Below are 15,512 nucleotides of genomic sequence, written 5' to 3'. Positions count from 1 at the left end.
TTCAGCCCATAGAACAGGGGTGAGACATAGAGGAAAGCTGGCAGCAGTGCTGTGTATTCTGGCTGTGGACAACTTCAGTGAGTCAGAGCTACAAAAGGGTAAGGGCTCCCGGACTACAGGGCTATTTTCACAGCTGCCAGCCAGCTGAGGATGATGGGAGTCCGTCCTGCTCGCCTTGGTGGGAGCCCATCCTTCTCACCTCTCTTGCACTGCATCTTCAACACTTCAGAATTTTGTTCTCCTGGGCTTGGCTGAAGAAGTTTTAGGACATGAAGCATAGGAAGAAAGAGGCTGTTTGGAAATGAGACTACATGGGTAGGGGAGTGTCCAGATGAGGGAAGTGAGAGGTTAGAGTAGTTCCAATGGAACAATTTGGTACAAATATTACAAGGGCAATTACTGGCATCACATAAGTCAGAAAAACCTACTTTTACCCTGTTTTGGAGACAGATTTTCCACCAAACTGCATCTCAAAATATGTGGTCATTTGAGACATAAAGCCTCAGTCTTCCGTGGTCTACATCTTCTATTCTCATTGGTGAGATCTGTGTGTAGAAAGAAATACATAAATTAGGGAATAATTAGATTTGAAGTAGAAGCTCATATGGTAATCTCCTAAAGCCAAAGTTCAGAACAAAATTCCTGAGCATGGGATTATGCAATACTGAGGTCTGCAGGCTTGGTTTGTTTTAAAAACAAAAGACCACAAATTAAGAGTTCCTGCTCCCAGTCCATGTGGTTTCCTTTTTTGATCTTGGTCTCTCAGAAACAGAACCCTGTGATTCATTTCTATGCAAAACCAGAAGGTTTTAAAATATTCTAATATACAAAATTAGTAAAAGAGTGTTTCTCAGCAATTTCTGGCTGCACCTACACTGTCACAGTATCCAGGACTGGGCTCTGGAGGCCACTTTCTCTGCCATCATGTTTTCTAGCTCTTCATTTCCCCTCCAGGGCACTCAGATACCAAGGAATGTAGTTTTGGAAGCTTAGCTATTCCTCATGTTGTCTGCATGACCCATATGTTAGAGAGACCACTCCTGCCAATTGCCAAGGGCTGCCAACACACATGCCATAAGGCTGCACAGCTTGGCCCTCACTGTGTCATGTCTCTCACCAGCACCTCCACCAACAGCATGTCTTCAGAAAACCAGCACTACCCATAATAGCCTCATTTATAGTGCTGGCACTCATTCAAATCCATAGCTCACTTTCCTCCCAAAAGAAGCCTGGAGCCCCGAGATGTCTTCTTCAGTCATTAAAAAATGGAAACACTACTCACAGGTCCATGGTTTTCAAAGTGTTCCCCAGAAGAGCCCTCGTCAGGTGAGAGACCTCAGCCTGACTGTGCCTGCTGGGTTGCAGGTGGGCTGCAGACCAGCATCAGGTGGGAGGGATACAACTGGAACAGTCTGTAGCAAAGGCAAAGCAGCAATGACCACGGGCTGGGGAGGGTCATGGGCAGGGTATGGAGGAGGGTGGCCATGCAGAACGTCCTGGGGTGTGGGGTCGGGCATCCTGACCCTCAGCAGCTGACCCTTCAAGGAGGCAAGTGATTTGGAGGTCCCAACAAAGCAGCACTAGAAGATGACTGAGGGGCATAAGGTGGTTTTGGCTTTTGTAGTGACGTCATTGTAGTACAGGTTAGTTTTTTCTAAACTAAAGGTATCCAAAAGATATTTATCTGAGAAGGCTTGAAGGAAACATTTCCAATTAGAAATAATGCAGTTAAGAAGAAATAACATTTTTTGAAAAGTACAAAATATATAAGGAAAAATGTTATGCAGTGCAAGGAGCATGAGACTATCATTTTTAAGAGATCTGTAATGCAAAATTGAAACTAATTTCTTAACTTCAATTTTCTGGTTTCCACCACAGAAGTGGATTTCAGCTTAGGTTTTCAAAATGGTTTCTACAGCATTCCTGTGTTTCCTGATTTGCTGAAGACCTTTTGTGAAAGGTGGTTCCTTGATCAAGTTGTCATTACTTGACATAAATTAATTTCACCACTTACTGCCTTACTTCAAACCAGTGCCACATGCCAGGGTAGTTCCAGTTTTGGTTTGGTTTTTTTTTAATAACAAATATTTTCTGACTCCTTATCCAACCAGTCCCTGGCTTTGGCATGGGACATCACTAGTCATACAAACTGTAGGAGTTACTGAATTGATAAAAGTTTTCCGTGAGCTATTGTATAAATTTACTAGCATGCTTAACGATGAGTTTGGCTTTTGATCTAGACATATAATTCACTTTTGTAGTAAAGGGTTACATGTAACTTTAATAAGCAGAGAGTAAACATCCTAAGGTTTCTCTAAATTTCTGCTTCTAAGTTTCTACCTAAAAAAAATGTTGTTTTGTTTGAACATGCTACAGAAATTCCAAAACCATCCCCAGGGTTATGTGCAGTTTTTTCACTGCCTTTAACAGAAATTCTTTGCTTTCAGACTAAATATGTACCTTTAGGGCAATTCTGACACACGACACCAATTCTTAGTTTGCAGGCAGCACAACAGCATGGTTACTCCGCGCTCTTTATTGTCCAATCTGAGAAACCATGTATTGCACTTCAAAAAGTCACTTTGACCTGTTTGAACTATCTGTTGGAAATAGAAAATGGCACATTTTCTAAAAAAAAAAAGAAAGAAGGAAATGTGGCCACAAATCTCATGCTACAAAGCTAGCACAACCCTCCATGGCACTGCTGAATTGCAAGTACCTGCCTCTGCCCTCTATTTCTTGGGAAAATGGCAGTGCCAGAGATTGATGGCACCTGGCTGGGGTCTGAATGATGTTAAGCAGAAGTAGTCAAATTAGAAAAGGGGAAGAAGTTTGCCTGAGAGTGAGGGGGGCAGATATGTGAGCAGACAAAAGCCATGGTGGGGAGGAGAACAGAGGGAGGAATTTTTCTGGATAGGGACTCACAGGTTTAAGCTAACAGCAATTCCAAATGAGGTACGAAAGCTGTGCATCAAAATGAAAAATTAATGCATAATATATTAGCAGAAACCAGGAAAGCACACTGTAATGGTCCCCAAAGAAGTCATCATCCAGATAGTCCAAATTATATTTTCTCTGTGGGTGGGTGACATATTCTAAATGTATCCTTCCTTTGCTGGAAGGGGCAGGTCAGACCAACATAATTGATGGCTTTCTTGCTGAGACAGATGAACGTATATAATCATTGCAGTTTTTTTTAAGCTCTGAGAAAGGTCTGGCAAGTTAAATCACACTGTAGTCTTAAATAAATTACTTTCTTCTGAAAGAGCTCTGTGGTAAGTAGAGAAATCATCGTCACTGTTACTTTAACCTTATGTTTTAATTTCAGGGCATTGCATGAACACAAAATGAGTAGTGCAGAGCTGCTTGCATTTTTTTGTCTCTAAATTGCTGGATATAGCATCTCTTCATTATACTTACCTGAATGAGAGCTATTTTAGACTAAATTCTTCTTGCCAACCTGCATATAAACATTTGTTCAATCAGCTCAGAAAAAAATTACTCCTGTGCCCAAAGTGCAACTTAGGTAGAATTTAGACCTCTGAATCCACCCATACCTCACTTCAATGACTTGAGAGTGACTTGACAGGTACCCCACAAGACGTACTGGCTACCAGCAGTCTCCACAGCCCTCCTGTGAGCCAGGAACCTCACGGAGCAGAGCTGGCACCATTTTAAACATTATGTGGCAGCCACAACAATCAAAGTCTTGTAATAAAAAGCAAGTGGTGAGAAACTTTAATCAGGGGTAACTGTATCAGGGCTGTCCATGGCCTCAGAGAGTTTGAACCCAAGTTTTCTTCATTACTAAAGAAGTCCCCCATCATCAGACTCCAGGGCACAAAAGGTTGGGAGACCCCAATTTTCTGTGACAAAGAAGGACTCATTTGCAACCAGAAATGCCAAACATGGGGTCAGAAAGAAAGCAAGTGAGGAGGGGACTGACTTGCCACTTGCATGGGAGCGGAGGAGAGCCAGAGTCTCCCTGCTTCCTCTTCCCCATCTGAATGTGCAAATCACGGGCCTGCAGCAAGAAGTGGCTGCCCTGAAGGTGGGGGACCACCACTGCCCGGATGTGGGATTCACATGGCCACGGAAAGCATCTGGCAAACAGGCTGTGGCTACACTGTCTTAGGAGGTAAGGAGTATGTTAATGCAAAGAATCTTTAAGTGGAAGAGCACAAGCTGTCCCCAGGCCCAGAGACTCCTTTAACAGTGGTTTCGTTATTCATTTTACTAAACACACAACTGCTGAAGGTGTGACATATGATACTTCTTACAACCCCTCTACCACAAGGGAAAGACCTGCAGCCATTGAAGCCTTGTTGGCTTTCTGAGACACTGGGTAATTAAGTAGAGCGTTACTACTGTGCTCTGAAGCTCAGCAGTGCTTCCAGGAAGCAGTTTTGCATTCTTTCATATATGAAAGAAAACAGGTGACCATTCACTCACCTTTTTTTATAGCAGCAGGTGACGAAGTCTATGATATTTTTAAATTCCTGGATGCATATATTCTATTTCAGACTATTCTATTATTCTATTTAAGTCTATCCTCCCATGCAGACAAGCTCACCTCACAAAACAGCACCTCGGATCTTACATTTTGTGACCTGGCCTGGAATACCTACAGGCTAATCTAAGCCTCCGAAATGAACTATAGCTATCAATTCAAACTTTCTCAGCAAAACTCAGTACCTCCAGTTTTTCAGAAGGCAGCCACTTAGATATTCTTTTTATGTACAGACTTCCAGAGCAACTCAGTGCACCGAGGGTACATAACTTCTTCCCTCTGAAAAGAAAGGGGGTGAAACTAAACCACATGTGACAAGTGCCAGTCATATTACCTAGCGTGCACCAAAATGAACAGTTCTTGTACTGCCAAGCAAGGTACAACACTATGGGTACAGAGTATGAGCATGAAACAAAGAAAGGGTTAAACAATTTAAAAAGAAAACCGAACAACAAAATATAAAATGCTTTCCTCTAGAAGATGACGACCAGTTCTTGTTTATCCAAATCGGTTTATTCACACTTACACCCAGCCCACTTGATTTTCCCATGAAGGGCACATATTTAACTCAACCCACAGTTCTTAGAGATCATGCTGTTAACTCCATGCCACTTGCTCAAATAGCTTTCAAACAAAGTCCATTTCTGTTTTTCTTTATGTTGCCAGTGTTGCTGAGATATTAGAACCCCTTGAAAAGGAGAACAATAACACACACTACTATGGTACAAAGAGAGTATACAAATTAATTTCTGTGGCACAGGAGATTACAGGAGATAAACTGCTTACTCCTGCAGAGGCAAAGCACATGGCCCTAGCAAAGAATTTCAGCTTGCACGTGGAACGGACAGCAGTGCCTGACACCAAAAACCAAGGACTTAAAAATCTACACTTCCTCCAGAAAATGTTACAGTTTGCCATACTGTGACAGTTTATGTGCATTTAAACCATCTGTTTGTTTGTAGTATGTAGCAACTCTCTGAGATCTTTATAAAAGTCAAGTTGCTAATAAAAGGTCAGTATAAAAATCTTACTTTATACACAGAAAGAATGGTTTGCTAACTCTGTTTCTCCACTAACATTCAAGCTTTTTCAAGTGTTTGTGCTCAGGAAAAAGTAATCAACAAAATAGTCTTTCAAATAGACCTTTGATTTTAAAAGGTAAAATATCAGCAGCATTAGGAAACTCTGAAGGAGATGCTTCTTACTACATTTGTACTTAGCTGGGATTGAAGCACATATTAATGTAATGCATATACTTAATAGCTTTCCTAGGCATAAGAGTCACTTCTGTAATGACAGTCTGAAGGATTCAGATGGGAAAATATGCTCTGATAAACAGAGATCCAGCACACAGTTTAGGAGATTTAACAGTGAATAGTCACTACTTCCCAGTTCTGATTGGGACTGTAAATACTGCCTTAATAGACATCTGATTAGGAGAAATCTCAGCAAAACTCACACTCCAGACTAATCCAAAGTAGAAACTTTTCCGTTTGTTTTAATGGGATCTATTCATTTTGTAAAGGAACAAAGGAAGTACAGGTTTGTATTCAATAGCAAAGTATCATTCTTGATCTACAGATAAAACATCCCCAAACCTTTCAGTGGACCTACACAGACTAAAAAGTCTGTTGTAATTATGGGTTGGAGCCCTGCTTTCCCGTTCCTTCCCAGAGAAAAAAAAAAAAACCAACACTGCTTTATTGCAAGCTGTTGATCCCTTTACCAGCCTGAAGAAGCAGATGCCATGCTAGTGCACACTATAGGAGATCTCACATAGCTTAAATCAGGTGACACCCTAGGCCCCAAATACAATGAATGCACACAGACTTCCCACAACAGAAAGCCTGGAGCTTCTATGCCTGATGCTTAATAGTCAGCAGTGTAAATCCTCCTGTGCATTTCCCCATGTGACAGACCAAGGTCTAAAGGCCAGGACCACCCCTTGGAGTACTGTCACCAGAGCTGTGTCACAGGATGTCTGTGCATTTCTCCTGATGTGCCACTGCCAAATGTAGAAATTAATATAGTGGCAAAAATAAGTTTCTTTACTATTATAATTTATTTCCATGAAGATACTAGTATAAACTGCACCAGAAAAGGTACTGAGTCCACAGTAAGTGCTTTTCTGTTTAGCTAAACTGTTAAGTAAATCTAACAGCCTTGTCTAAATCCTTCCGGTGTCTTCCTTATTGATAAAGATCTGTTATTGCAGGCTGAGGCTTCTGCTGAACTCTGCTGAACCCCTGACAGGCTTTACATATTAAATCCTTTTAGATTTATTGGCTTCTTTCTGCAGTAAATTAATAATAATTTAGGAACAAAAGCCCACTTTCTGTTGCCATGAAGAGCAGTGCCCACCAGCAGACTAGGTAGAGATGCCGGTGCAATGCAATTGCAGGCAAGCCTAGGGTACTGCCACCCAAGAAGACCTGGATGGCTCCAGGAGTGGCTGGCCATGCCCTGGGGACAGCAGGGCTGGGGGGCAGCACGGCCTTCAGAAGGCAGTGGGAAATCTTGTGCAGCACTGGTGATACAGGTGGTTACACATTTTGTAAGACAGGAAAAGTTAGGCAGTATTGGACTCTCTCCGCAGAACACACAGCAGCCCACCCATGAAGCCAGATTTTACACGAATGCTTTACCATCTCAGACCTCTTCTACTCTAATTAAACTGGTGAAGAAAATATCTCAGCACCAAGTCAAATACTGTCGGGACAAATTCACACAAATCTCTTTGACTTTAAATAAAGGTGCCGCTGCTGAATTTATTCACTGCAAATTTTGGGAATGCTCATATTAAGATGCCTTTTGCAAAGTCTAAGCCAGTGTCAGTATAATCTTTAATGGTGCATGGTAGTTCTGCAAATGAATTGCAACTCTTATTCTGCCTCTTCTTTTTCAGCAATTGACCTAAAGTGAAAATCCTTTGAAGGAGAGCAATTGTTTGATACCTCTGTTGTGTTAATGGGTTGAAGCATAAAAGAGAAGAGAAAAGCATCTAAGTTTCGCTGACCACTCTTCTACATCTTGTTGCTACTTCTTTTAACAGCTTCACAGTGGAAATACACTGCAGTAAATGCTTAAAATGGATTTTTGTTCCAAAAGATGGGCAATGCTTTTTAATAGAACCTATCCATGACAGCAGAATATCACCACATAACTGCTCTTGCTGCTATGGCTTGTACAGCCTGGGGTCACCCCCACTGCACTGCCCATCATTTTTCAGAAAGACACAGTCACCATGCTGAGCCACTTTCCATAGCCCCTGGATTCAATTCAATGGCTTCTGAGAAACCTCTGCTGCTTTCAGCTTTAGCAGCCTAGCAGGAAAACTTTTTCAGGGAGATCACCAAGGAAAGACATTGTGCTATTAGGAAGTGACACTGTTAGTATGTCCTGGTAGTTGAAATTCTCCAACTGTGGCACAGAAACAAAAATCAGAGGTGCATCTGCTCTATGTGAAAAGAGTTATAAATTATATAGACGTATTACTGGCTAAACACAGTTTAGGTTAGCCTACTATTTTAGTCATCCTCATAGCATGTGGCTTGCTTGAAAAAGAGGAGCAATTAAAGTAAAAATATGGAAACATCTTATAGGAAGACAGAATGCAGATTTTCTTTCTCTCCTGTATCTGCCTTCTTAGTCTAACTTTCTGGGGTGACCTACTGATTAATTATGAGAGCCCAACACAGGATTCCTTCAACCATCATGAAATAACAACAAAAGCAGCAGGTGATGCCAAAGAGGAGCTGAGAGGGGTTATCTCCACAAAGTTTAAATTCTTGTAGCCTGGCCAAGAGCTTCAGGGATGGCAGGGGTCATGGATGCAGACCCAGAAAAAAATGTTTTCCAGATGTTCCAACAGAATCCTCTTAATCTCAGGTTCTCACGTACGTACATACACATACACATCCTCAGAAAAGGAAAGAAACCAGTAATTTGGCTCACAAAAGATGGAACAATTGCAAAATACTGTATGCAACATCTGTCAGGAGTAAAAGGATTTATTTATGTTCCCCATATGATATGAGATTACCTGGTGTGGTTTGATGTGCAGAAAATACGATTAGGTGATTATTTCTCAGAAGAGCAGTGAACAGATTTGAATAGATGTCAGAGCATGTCCGTGCCCATCATGCCCTCTCCTGATGCTGGCTTCTGAAGTAAGTATGTGAATGAATTCTTGGTTTCCTGGAGCAAAAGACAAATTTTGGAGACAGGTGAAAAATTAGTCCATGGGAGTGTGACAGCCCAAACACCATCTCCTCTGGGGATATCAGCTCTTCTACAAAGGGTGATAAGAGGATGCAGCATGTGAGGACTGTGAAAGGTTGAAGAAGAGTGCACAGTCCCTCTTTCCCCACCGTTCCTGTCTCATCTGCAATACCTCCAAATGAAGCCTGATGTACTCTTCTTTTCCTTTTCAGTGCTCCCTAGCAACGCTTCCAGATTTTGCTTTACTCACCATGAAGGCCACAGTCATTGCAACCTTCTTTGGTAAGTATAGTTGATGTGCTGCAATCAGTAGTTTATGGGTTTGTACTCTCCTGTCCTGGATGCCCAGTGGCTGCTGACTTATTCTCTTCCCTTTGGACTCCACAGCTGATGAAACTCTCAGTGGCACGTGTAAGCCTTGGCACAGATTTTCAGAAATGGGCTACACAAACTTCCTGACTTTGGCATAGAAAAAGTATTAATTACTTGCAGAGATCTCTAAGTACATGACCAGTTGCATGCAGTCCATATCAGGTGGGCCTGAAAAGTGTCTGTAATGTGAAGATTCCCTCTAAAGAAAAATCAAGTGTTTAAATTCTCCCTGTTCTTGCTCTTTCCATGAACAAGATGGTACCAAAAGGTTATAAATGTGTCTTATTTTCTTTCCCCTGGCAGTCGGGGTCTCACTTTTTGGGAGCATGTAGAAACTCCAGAACTTGCATTTCATCTTACATGAACACTCTGGTTGTGACATTCCCAGACAATATTCCCTCTAGCTGTTATCCTCAAGTCTGTCAGGACAGTTGTTCTTAGTTCAAATTCATAGCAATCTATGTAGTTTTTCTACATAAATTACCAGATTAATTTCTCCACATTATATTATGGTATAACATTCCAAGTAGTTGAGATATTGCATTTTATTTTCCACTCATGCATTCTTTTTTTTTTTAACTACAATTTTGCCCTGGTTACACAACTGCACCACTGACAAAAGGCCCCAATACTGCATCTACGCACTGTCACTTCAGACAGTGTGAGACTGCTTTTGCTTTTGAGCAAGTTCTAGGTGTGATAAACTCTATAAACTCTGCAATCAGTCTAGGGGGAGAAGAGCATAAAATAAAGAAATTAATTCTGTTGCATATTCTATTAAGATTAGCTTAAGAAATGACAAAAGGATCATCTTAGATCACATCATAGAGAGTTTCAATTCACTTTGAAAGCTCAGAGAAGGGAAAGGTGAATAGGAAAGTCAATATATTTGTAATGAAGTTATCAATTATCCATAATACAGTGCTTATAAAATAAGCCCAGAGGATAAGGAGGTTCTGTATATCATCACTTAGCAAGCGAACATAACAAGTAAGCTACATGCATTTGTAGGGATGTATCTTTTAATGTAACAGCATATGTCTCTTTTACTACTACACTTTTCAAATCATTATCCTGCTTACTGAAGAAAATGAGTGCCCTTGCTGTGACAGGATACTGGGACATGCCACCCTAGAAGCTCATACAGTCTGTAATGCTGCCCAGTATCCCACACCTGCTCCCACCAGCGAGTGAAACATTGCAATACAAAATTACAGGGTAACTTTCCCAAAGGGCTGTTAAGAAGAATCTTTCACTCCCGAGCTTCCCGGCTGCTTTATGCACAGAGCACATTGTTTCATTAACATTCCTATCACACCAATTACAAAGAGTTCCCACTGCTTGCGGAAATACTTTTGTGGTTTTCTGGACCACATGGACTCCATGGCATCTTTAGACAGGGAGTTCCACAGATGAATATGTGAACTGAACTGATCTTTAATCCCCTTCAAAGAACTTCCCCACAGTAGATGCCATCATGACTGCAAAGTTAACCACCAAGTAGAAAACTAGATGTGGCTGAAAAAACTCCTATTTCAGGTTTTCAACCTGTTGATTCAAATTTGAGAAATCTCATGCACAGGAGGTTGTGGCAGCTGATGTTGATAGTCCTCCTTTTTCCTGATACTATCTTTGTTTTTTCTAGGTGTGTTTCTTACATGTACATACACAGCCAAGGAAGCCACAAAGAAGACAAAAAAGGCTAAGCTATGTAAGTGGTCTCAGTAGAATTTTTGTCTGTTTTACAGCAGACATGTAATAATGCATAAGAAAGGTGCAAAGTGAGATTATATTCTGGTAACTCTTCACAATTGTCTGGAGTGAATGGCATATTTTAGCTAAAAGATTCTTTTATTGAAAACAAATCACTAAGTAAAGTGTGCATCACTTAACATATATAAAAGGAAAATTTTGTAATTCACTACTAAAATGTATCTTCATAGGTCATTAGGTACCACACAAGAATCAAAGCTAGCACTAATGTTTTCACAGAGAGAGAGAGAGAGAGAAATACATTAAATGAACCAGCTTTAACACGAAGCATATGTAGCTGATTAGTGTGAGACAAGTGGTGCATGTCTGTGCACTAGGATGTTTAAATTTCAGCTATACTACTGCAGGACCATTCTGTCTGCAGATTATTTTGCTCATGTAGCTGACAAACAAGCCTGCTGCGAGGTTGTAAATGCACACTTAAACCCCTTGTTCAAAGTAAATTGTACCCAGCAAAAAGTTTTAAAAATTAAGGGCAAGATAATGGGCTGTGACTGCAGCCTGACATTATAGATGGCACAGAGCTACATGAGCACAGCGGGAGGCTTGGGAAGCATCCCTACCCCCTCCTTCCCACGTGTTAACCACAGGCTGGGTGACTATACTTCTTTCTCTCTCCAGCAAAGTGTCATAACAGATATTTCCTTCAGAGAAGCAAACAATTCTGAAGGTCAGAAATATCCACAGGCTTCCTTATTCCATCCTTAGTTACTGCCACATCCCTTGGTACAGCGGTTATTATGTGTTATGTTGCAGATGCAGAAGACACAGATGTCTTGTATCCCAAAACTATTGAAATGAAGGCTCAAGAGGAGGGCATCCCTGTCACTCAGTTACTCACTGTTTCATGGCAAGATCACTCAGCTATGAAAACATTCAATCTGACTTTATCAAGATTTTGCATTCACAGATGTACCCCAGATTGATTGTGATGTCAAGGCGGGGAAGATAATCAATCCAGAATTCATTGCAAAATGCCCTCCTGGATGTCAAGATGTAAAATACCGTGTTTATGGCACAGACATTTATGCTTCTTTTTCCAGTGTCTGTAATGCTGCAATTCACAGGTGAGTGAGTTGAAATGAGCGAGGCACTCAGACAAAACTGTCATCTCGGTGTAGGGTGCTTTCGACTTTTCAAATTCTTTACTTCCTTGTAGGTTTGATTGCAGGCTGCTGTAGAAAACCTGAGAGAAAGACCATGTGTGATGGAATGGATCTATTCTTAAAAAGTGCTGTCAATCCTGTATTCCTATAGAAATTAGTTGTGTTTGAAGAAGTGTCTCACCTTTGGAGAAATGGCTTGAGATTTCCAGATCTCTCATTCATGCATAACAAATTACTATTGTACTATTATTATTCAAGTGGAAGAAGAGATGGAGCTGCTACTACTAATAAATCTTCAGAAAAAATAGGTATATCACCAGTGATGAATACATATAACTCTCATACTTCTGGGATTGGTTTGCTTCTCTGGGTTTGAATTTAACTGTCCTTGACATCAAAGACTGAGTAATGTGCTCTCCTGCCACATAAAAGGACACTGCAGGAGGAAGTGAGTAACATAAATTTTGTAGCACAAGTTTTTCAGAGTTTTATTAGCCATGCAAAAATGTGCATAAAATTCTAATGGAGGATAACTGCACTATCAAAACACACCGCACTCGGAGGCGGGATGCAGAGGCAGGATGTATTCAGCTGAAAATGCAGCAAGAAGTTATAAAGCCTGATTGACAGCTTGACTTAGTTCGGAGTTATTGGAGCTACTGCTGTGCTTCCAGTTCTGTGAAATACCTGGCATCTCGGGTAAAGTGGGGTGGATAGTTAAGGCTTTGGGACTTCACCCCTTGCCTCTGCACTGCCCAGCACTTAGGTTGAGGTGCCTGTGTGTGCACAGGGCTGCCACCTCCTGGCAGCTGTGCCCGCTCAGCCCTCGCTGGGGAGATGACTGCCAGGTGACCGGCTTTCCGACGGCAAACTCCTCCGTCAGATACTAGCGCACACTGGAAATTGTCTTGGCATTCAGAATTAGTCCCAAAGGGACGTTAAAAAATACTGGTAGCAACTGCAATCTCCCTGTAGCCTGGCCGGCTGTATTGTTACAGTGAGGGTTTCAGTTTTTCTCATTTGCCAGCTGGTTTTGGCCTTGTTAACTTAAGTGTTGCAGTTCCACAGACAGGGAATTTCTTCTCCAGACATTTATTTTAACAGCAGCTTCTCGCAATTATCAGAGAAAACTACACCTCTAACATGCTCTTCAACCCTGTTTGTTGCCCAGTACTTATTTTCCTGCCTGGTCATTACTGCCAGCCCTACAACTCCCCTACAGTCACGGTTGCTTCCAGGTTGACCTGCTATTCTAGTGATGCCAGAGCAGGTTGCATACACTGAAGATTTTCCATTTGTCTTGAGGTACATGTTACAGCACGTGGTAAGCACCACTTGACGTGCACCACACCTGGAGTCTGCCAGGTCTTCTACAGCTTCCAGCAATATTGTGTCCAGTTTACTCCAGGCTGAGGTCAGGAACAGCCTTGGGTTTTTGCAGAAGACACATACTGAAACTCAAAGAAAACACATTCTGTCACATGGCTGGCCTGAAACCTCCTCTGAGTACCTCTGCCTGTATCTTCAGTCATTCAATCAAGCTTGCAGGAATTTTAACGAAGGCAGTGGCTTTTTCTTGTGTGCAACTAGGTCAAGCTTAAACAGCAGACCAGTAGATCACTGGGAAGAGCAAAGAGATCCTGACAGCTCTTAGCAACAAACTGCTCTTCTTTGTGTGGGAAGAGCACAAATATTTCTTAGCAGCAGACTTAGTAGTAGCATCACAGCCCCACCACTACACCTGGTTTAAAGGTAAAAGGAAACACTTCATACCTCTTGCATTGTAGAAAAGTTTTGAAGTTTTTTGCAGAATTTCTGCCTTGAGACACTGTATTTCCTCCTTGCAGTGGTATCATTGACAACACAGGTGGGAAGATCCTTGTCCAGAAAGTCGCCGGGCACTCTGGTTACCGCGGGAGCTTCTCCAATGGTGTCCGGTCCCTGTCACTGCCACGCTGGAGGGAGTCCTTCCTCGTGTCAGGTACCATTCTGGGGTGGGGCACTGGAGCCACCTGCCCTCCCCACCTGCTCCCAACCACTGATTGCTGGGCAGCAATGGGCAGAGGTGGAAGCAGCCTCTCATTTTACAGACCTTGTTAGTCACCACAGGCCCACCCTGCCTAGCTTTGGCAGGAATAGCGCATTTGAGACACTTCTTGTTCTGAGCTTTCCATATAACCTGCAAAGAGACATGCATCCTGCCAGCAGTGGGCTCAGCTCAGCCCAGTGCAGGTCTGAGCCCACTGCAGGAGCAAAGGCTGTTCTGGAACGAGTCTTGGAAGGCACCTTAACTCCAGCTATTGATGTATAAATTTTGTTACTCTCCACCCTGGTAAGCAGTGCTGCTGAGGGACCTGAAAGGCCTTTTGGCCATTTGAAGCATCCTCAGCCTGCATCTGAGTTTGCATCTCCTGAAGTGGCTTCAGACATGTCAAACCCCATATAGCCCTACTGTATGTATGCTAACCCTGTATTAAGCAATTTGATTGATGCATCCCAAGTACGTCAGGAACTCTCTGTTAGCCAAACAGTTTTGATATCTAATCAGTGCAGGTAAATCCATCTTAATTTAATGCATTCCTTTTTCCTCCCCATAGTATATATGGTAACCCACTTCCATTTACCAACAAAATGCAGAGATTTAAAAAAATTTTTTTTGCAGATTAGATCCCCTTTACCCCAACTTCAGATTATCTTAAATCCACTTGCACTCATTCTGTGTGAAAGAGGGTTTGCTTGACCTTGCTTTACATTAAAATTCTAAATCTAACATTGGACCAGTTCTTGCTGGTCTGCACTTTTGGAGGTTTAAGATAGGTACAACCAATTGGTGTTAGTTAACTATATCATTCCTGGAAAAATCAACAGCTCAAGCAACTGAATATCTACTAAAAATAATGTGTTTTTCATGTGAAAATTTGTGGACAGCAAAGGAGGTCTCAGAAACTGACCAAAACAAACTGTCATCTTGATTTTGCACTTACGTATTTGGATGCACTTTTTAAAAGTAGTCTGCCATGGGTACACCATATTATGAGAAGGATTTACTTTGGATGAGTGGGAACTTCCTCAAGTAGCTGAATTTCTACTTGTACTTGTTGCAGTTTTTTTCTCCAACAAAAAGCACATTGTAATTCTGGTACATAAATGGGAAATAGGATTTTTTTTTTTTTTTTTTACCTCAACAGCTGCTCAGTTGTTATCCCATAAAACTGTAGAAATTCTTCCATGAAACGGTAGGGATTTTTGATTTATGATAATAAATCTTTATTCTTAAATAATGAGACACTAGGAAAGAAGGTACAAGAGACAGTTGAAGGAGTATATAAAAGGAGATGATGAGAAACCTGGGTATGTGCAGGCGTGATGAAATTTGTCCCCCATGCACTTAATTCTATGCACACTGAGTGCTCTCATTGATGACAGCAGAACTCTTAGTTTATAAACTCGCTCAAATGTATATTTAGTATATCATATAACATATATATCATATTTTATATGTGAATAGGAAGAAAACTTTCACTATACCT

General features: G+C 41.5%; 1 protein-coding gene and 1 long non-coding RNA gene across 8 annotated transcripts in view; one reads left to right on the top strand and one right to left on the bottom strand.

Annotated features, from left to right (window-relative positions):
- The window catches only part of LOC116441058, a 29,603-nt gene extending 20,748 nt beyond the window's left edge, over positions 1-8,855 (bottom strand). For both annotated transcript variants that reach the window (XR_004238864.1, XR_004238865.1), the window contains exons 1-2: positions 8,553-8,855; positions 429-4,789 (exon numbers count right to left, since the gene is read on the bottom strand). This is a non-coding gene — a long non-coding RNA (uncharacterized LOC116441058). The remainder of the gene's footprint in view (positions 1-428; positions 4,790-8,552) is intronic.
- VIT (vitrin) overlaps positions 1-15,512 on the top strand; it is a 50,862-nt gene that overhangs the window by 5,123 nt on the left and 30,227 nt on the right. For all 6 annotated transcript variants that reach the window (XM_032102574.1, XM_032102576.1, XM_032102575.1 and 3 more), the window contains exons 2-5: positions 8,944-9,013; positions 10,749-10,814; positions 11,787-11,943; positions 13,830-13,963. In XM_032102574.1, the coding sequence (XP_031958465.1) occupies positions 8,983-9,013; positions 10,749-10,814; positions 11,787-11,943; positions 13,830-13,963 (388 nt within the window). In that variant the 5' untranslated portion in view covers positions 8,944-8,982. The remainder of the gene's footprint in view (positions 1-8,943; positions 9,014-10,748; positions 10,815-11,786; positions 11,944-13,829; positions 13,964-15,512) is intronic.

This window comes from Corvus moneduloides, chromosome 3, assembly GCF_009650955.1.
Source record: "Corvus moneduloides isolate bCorMon1 chromosome 3, bCorMon1.pri, whole genome shotgun sequence".
Taxonomy (NCBI): domain Eukaryota; kingdom Metazoa; phylum Chordata; class Aves; order Passeriformes; family Corvidae; genus Corvus; species Corvus moneduloides.
This window is presented reverse-complemented; position numbering and strand designations above follow the sequence as displayed.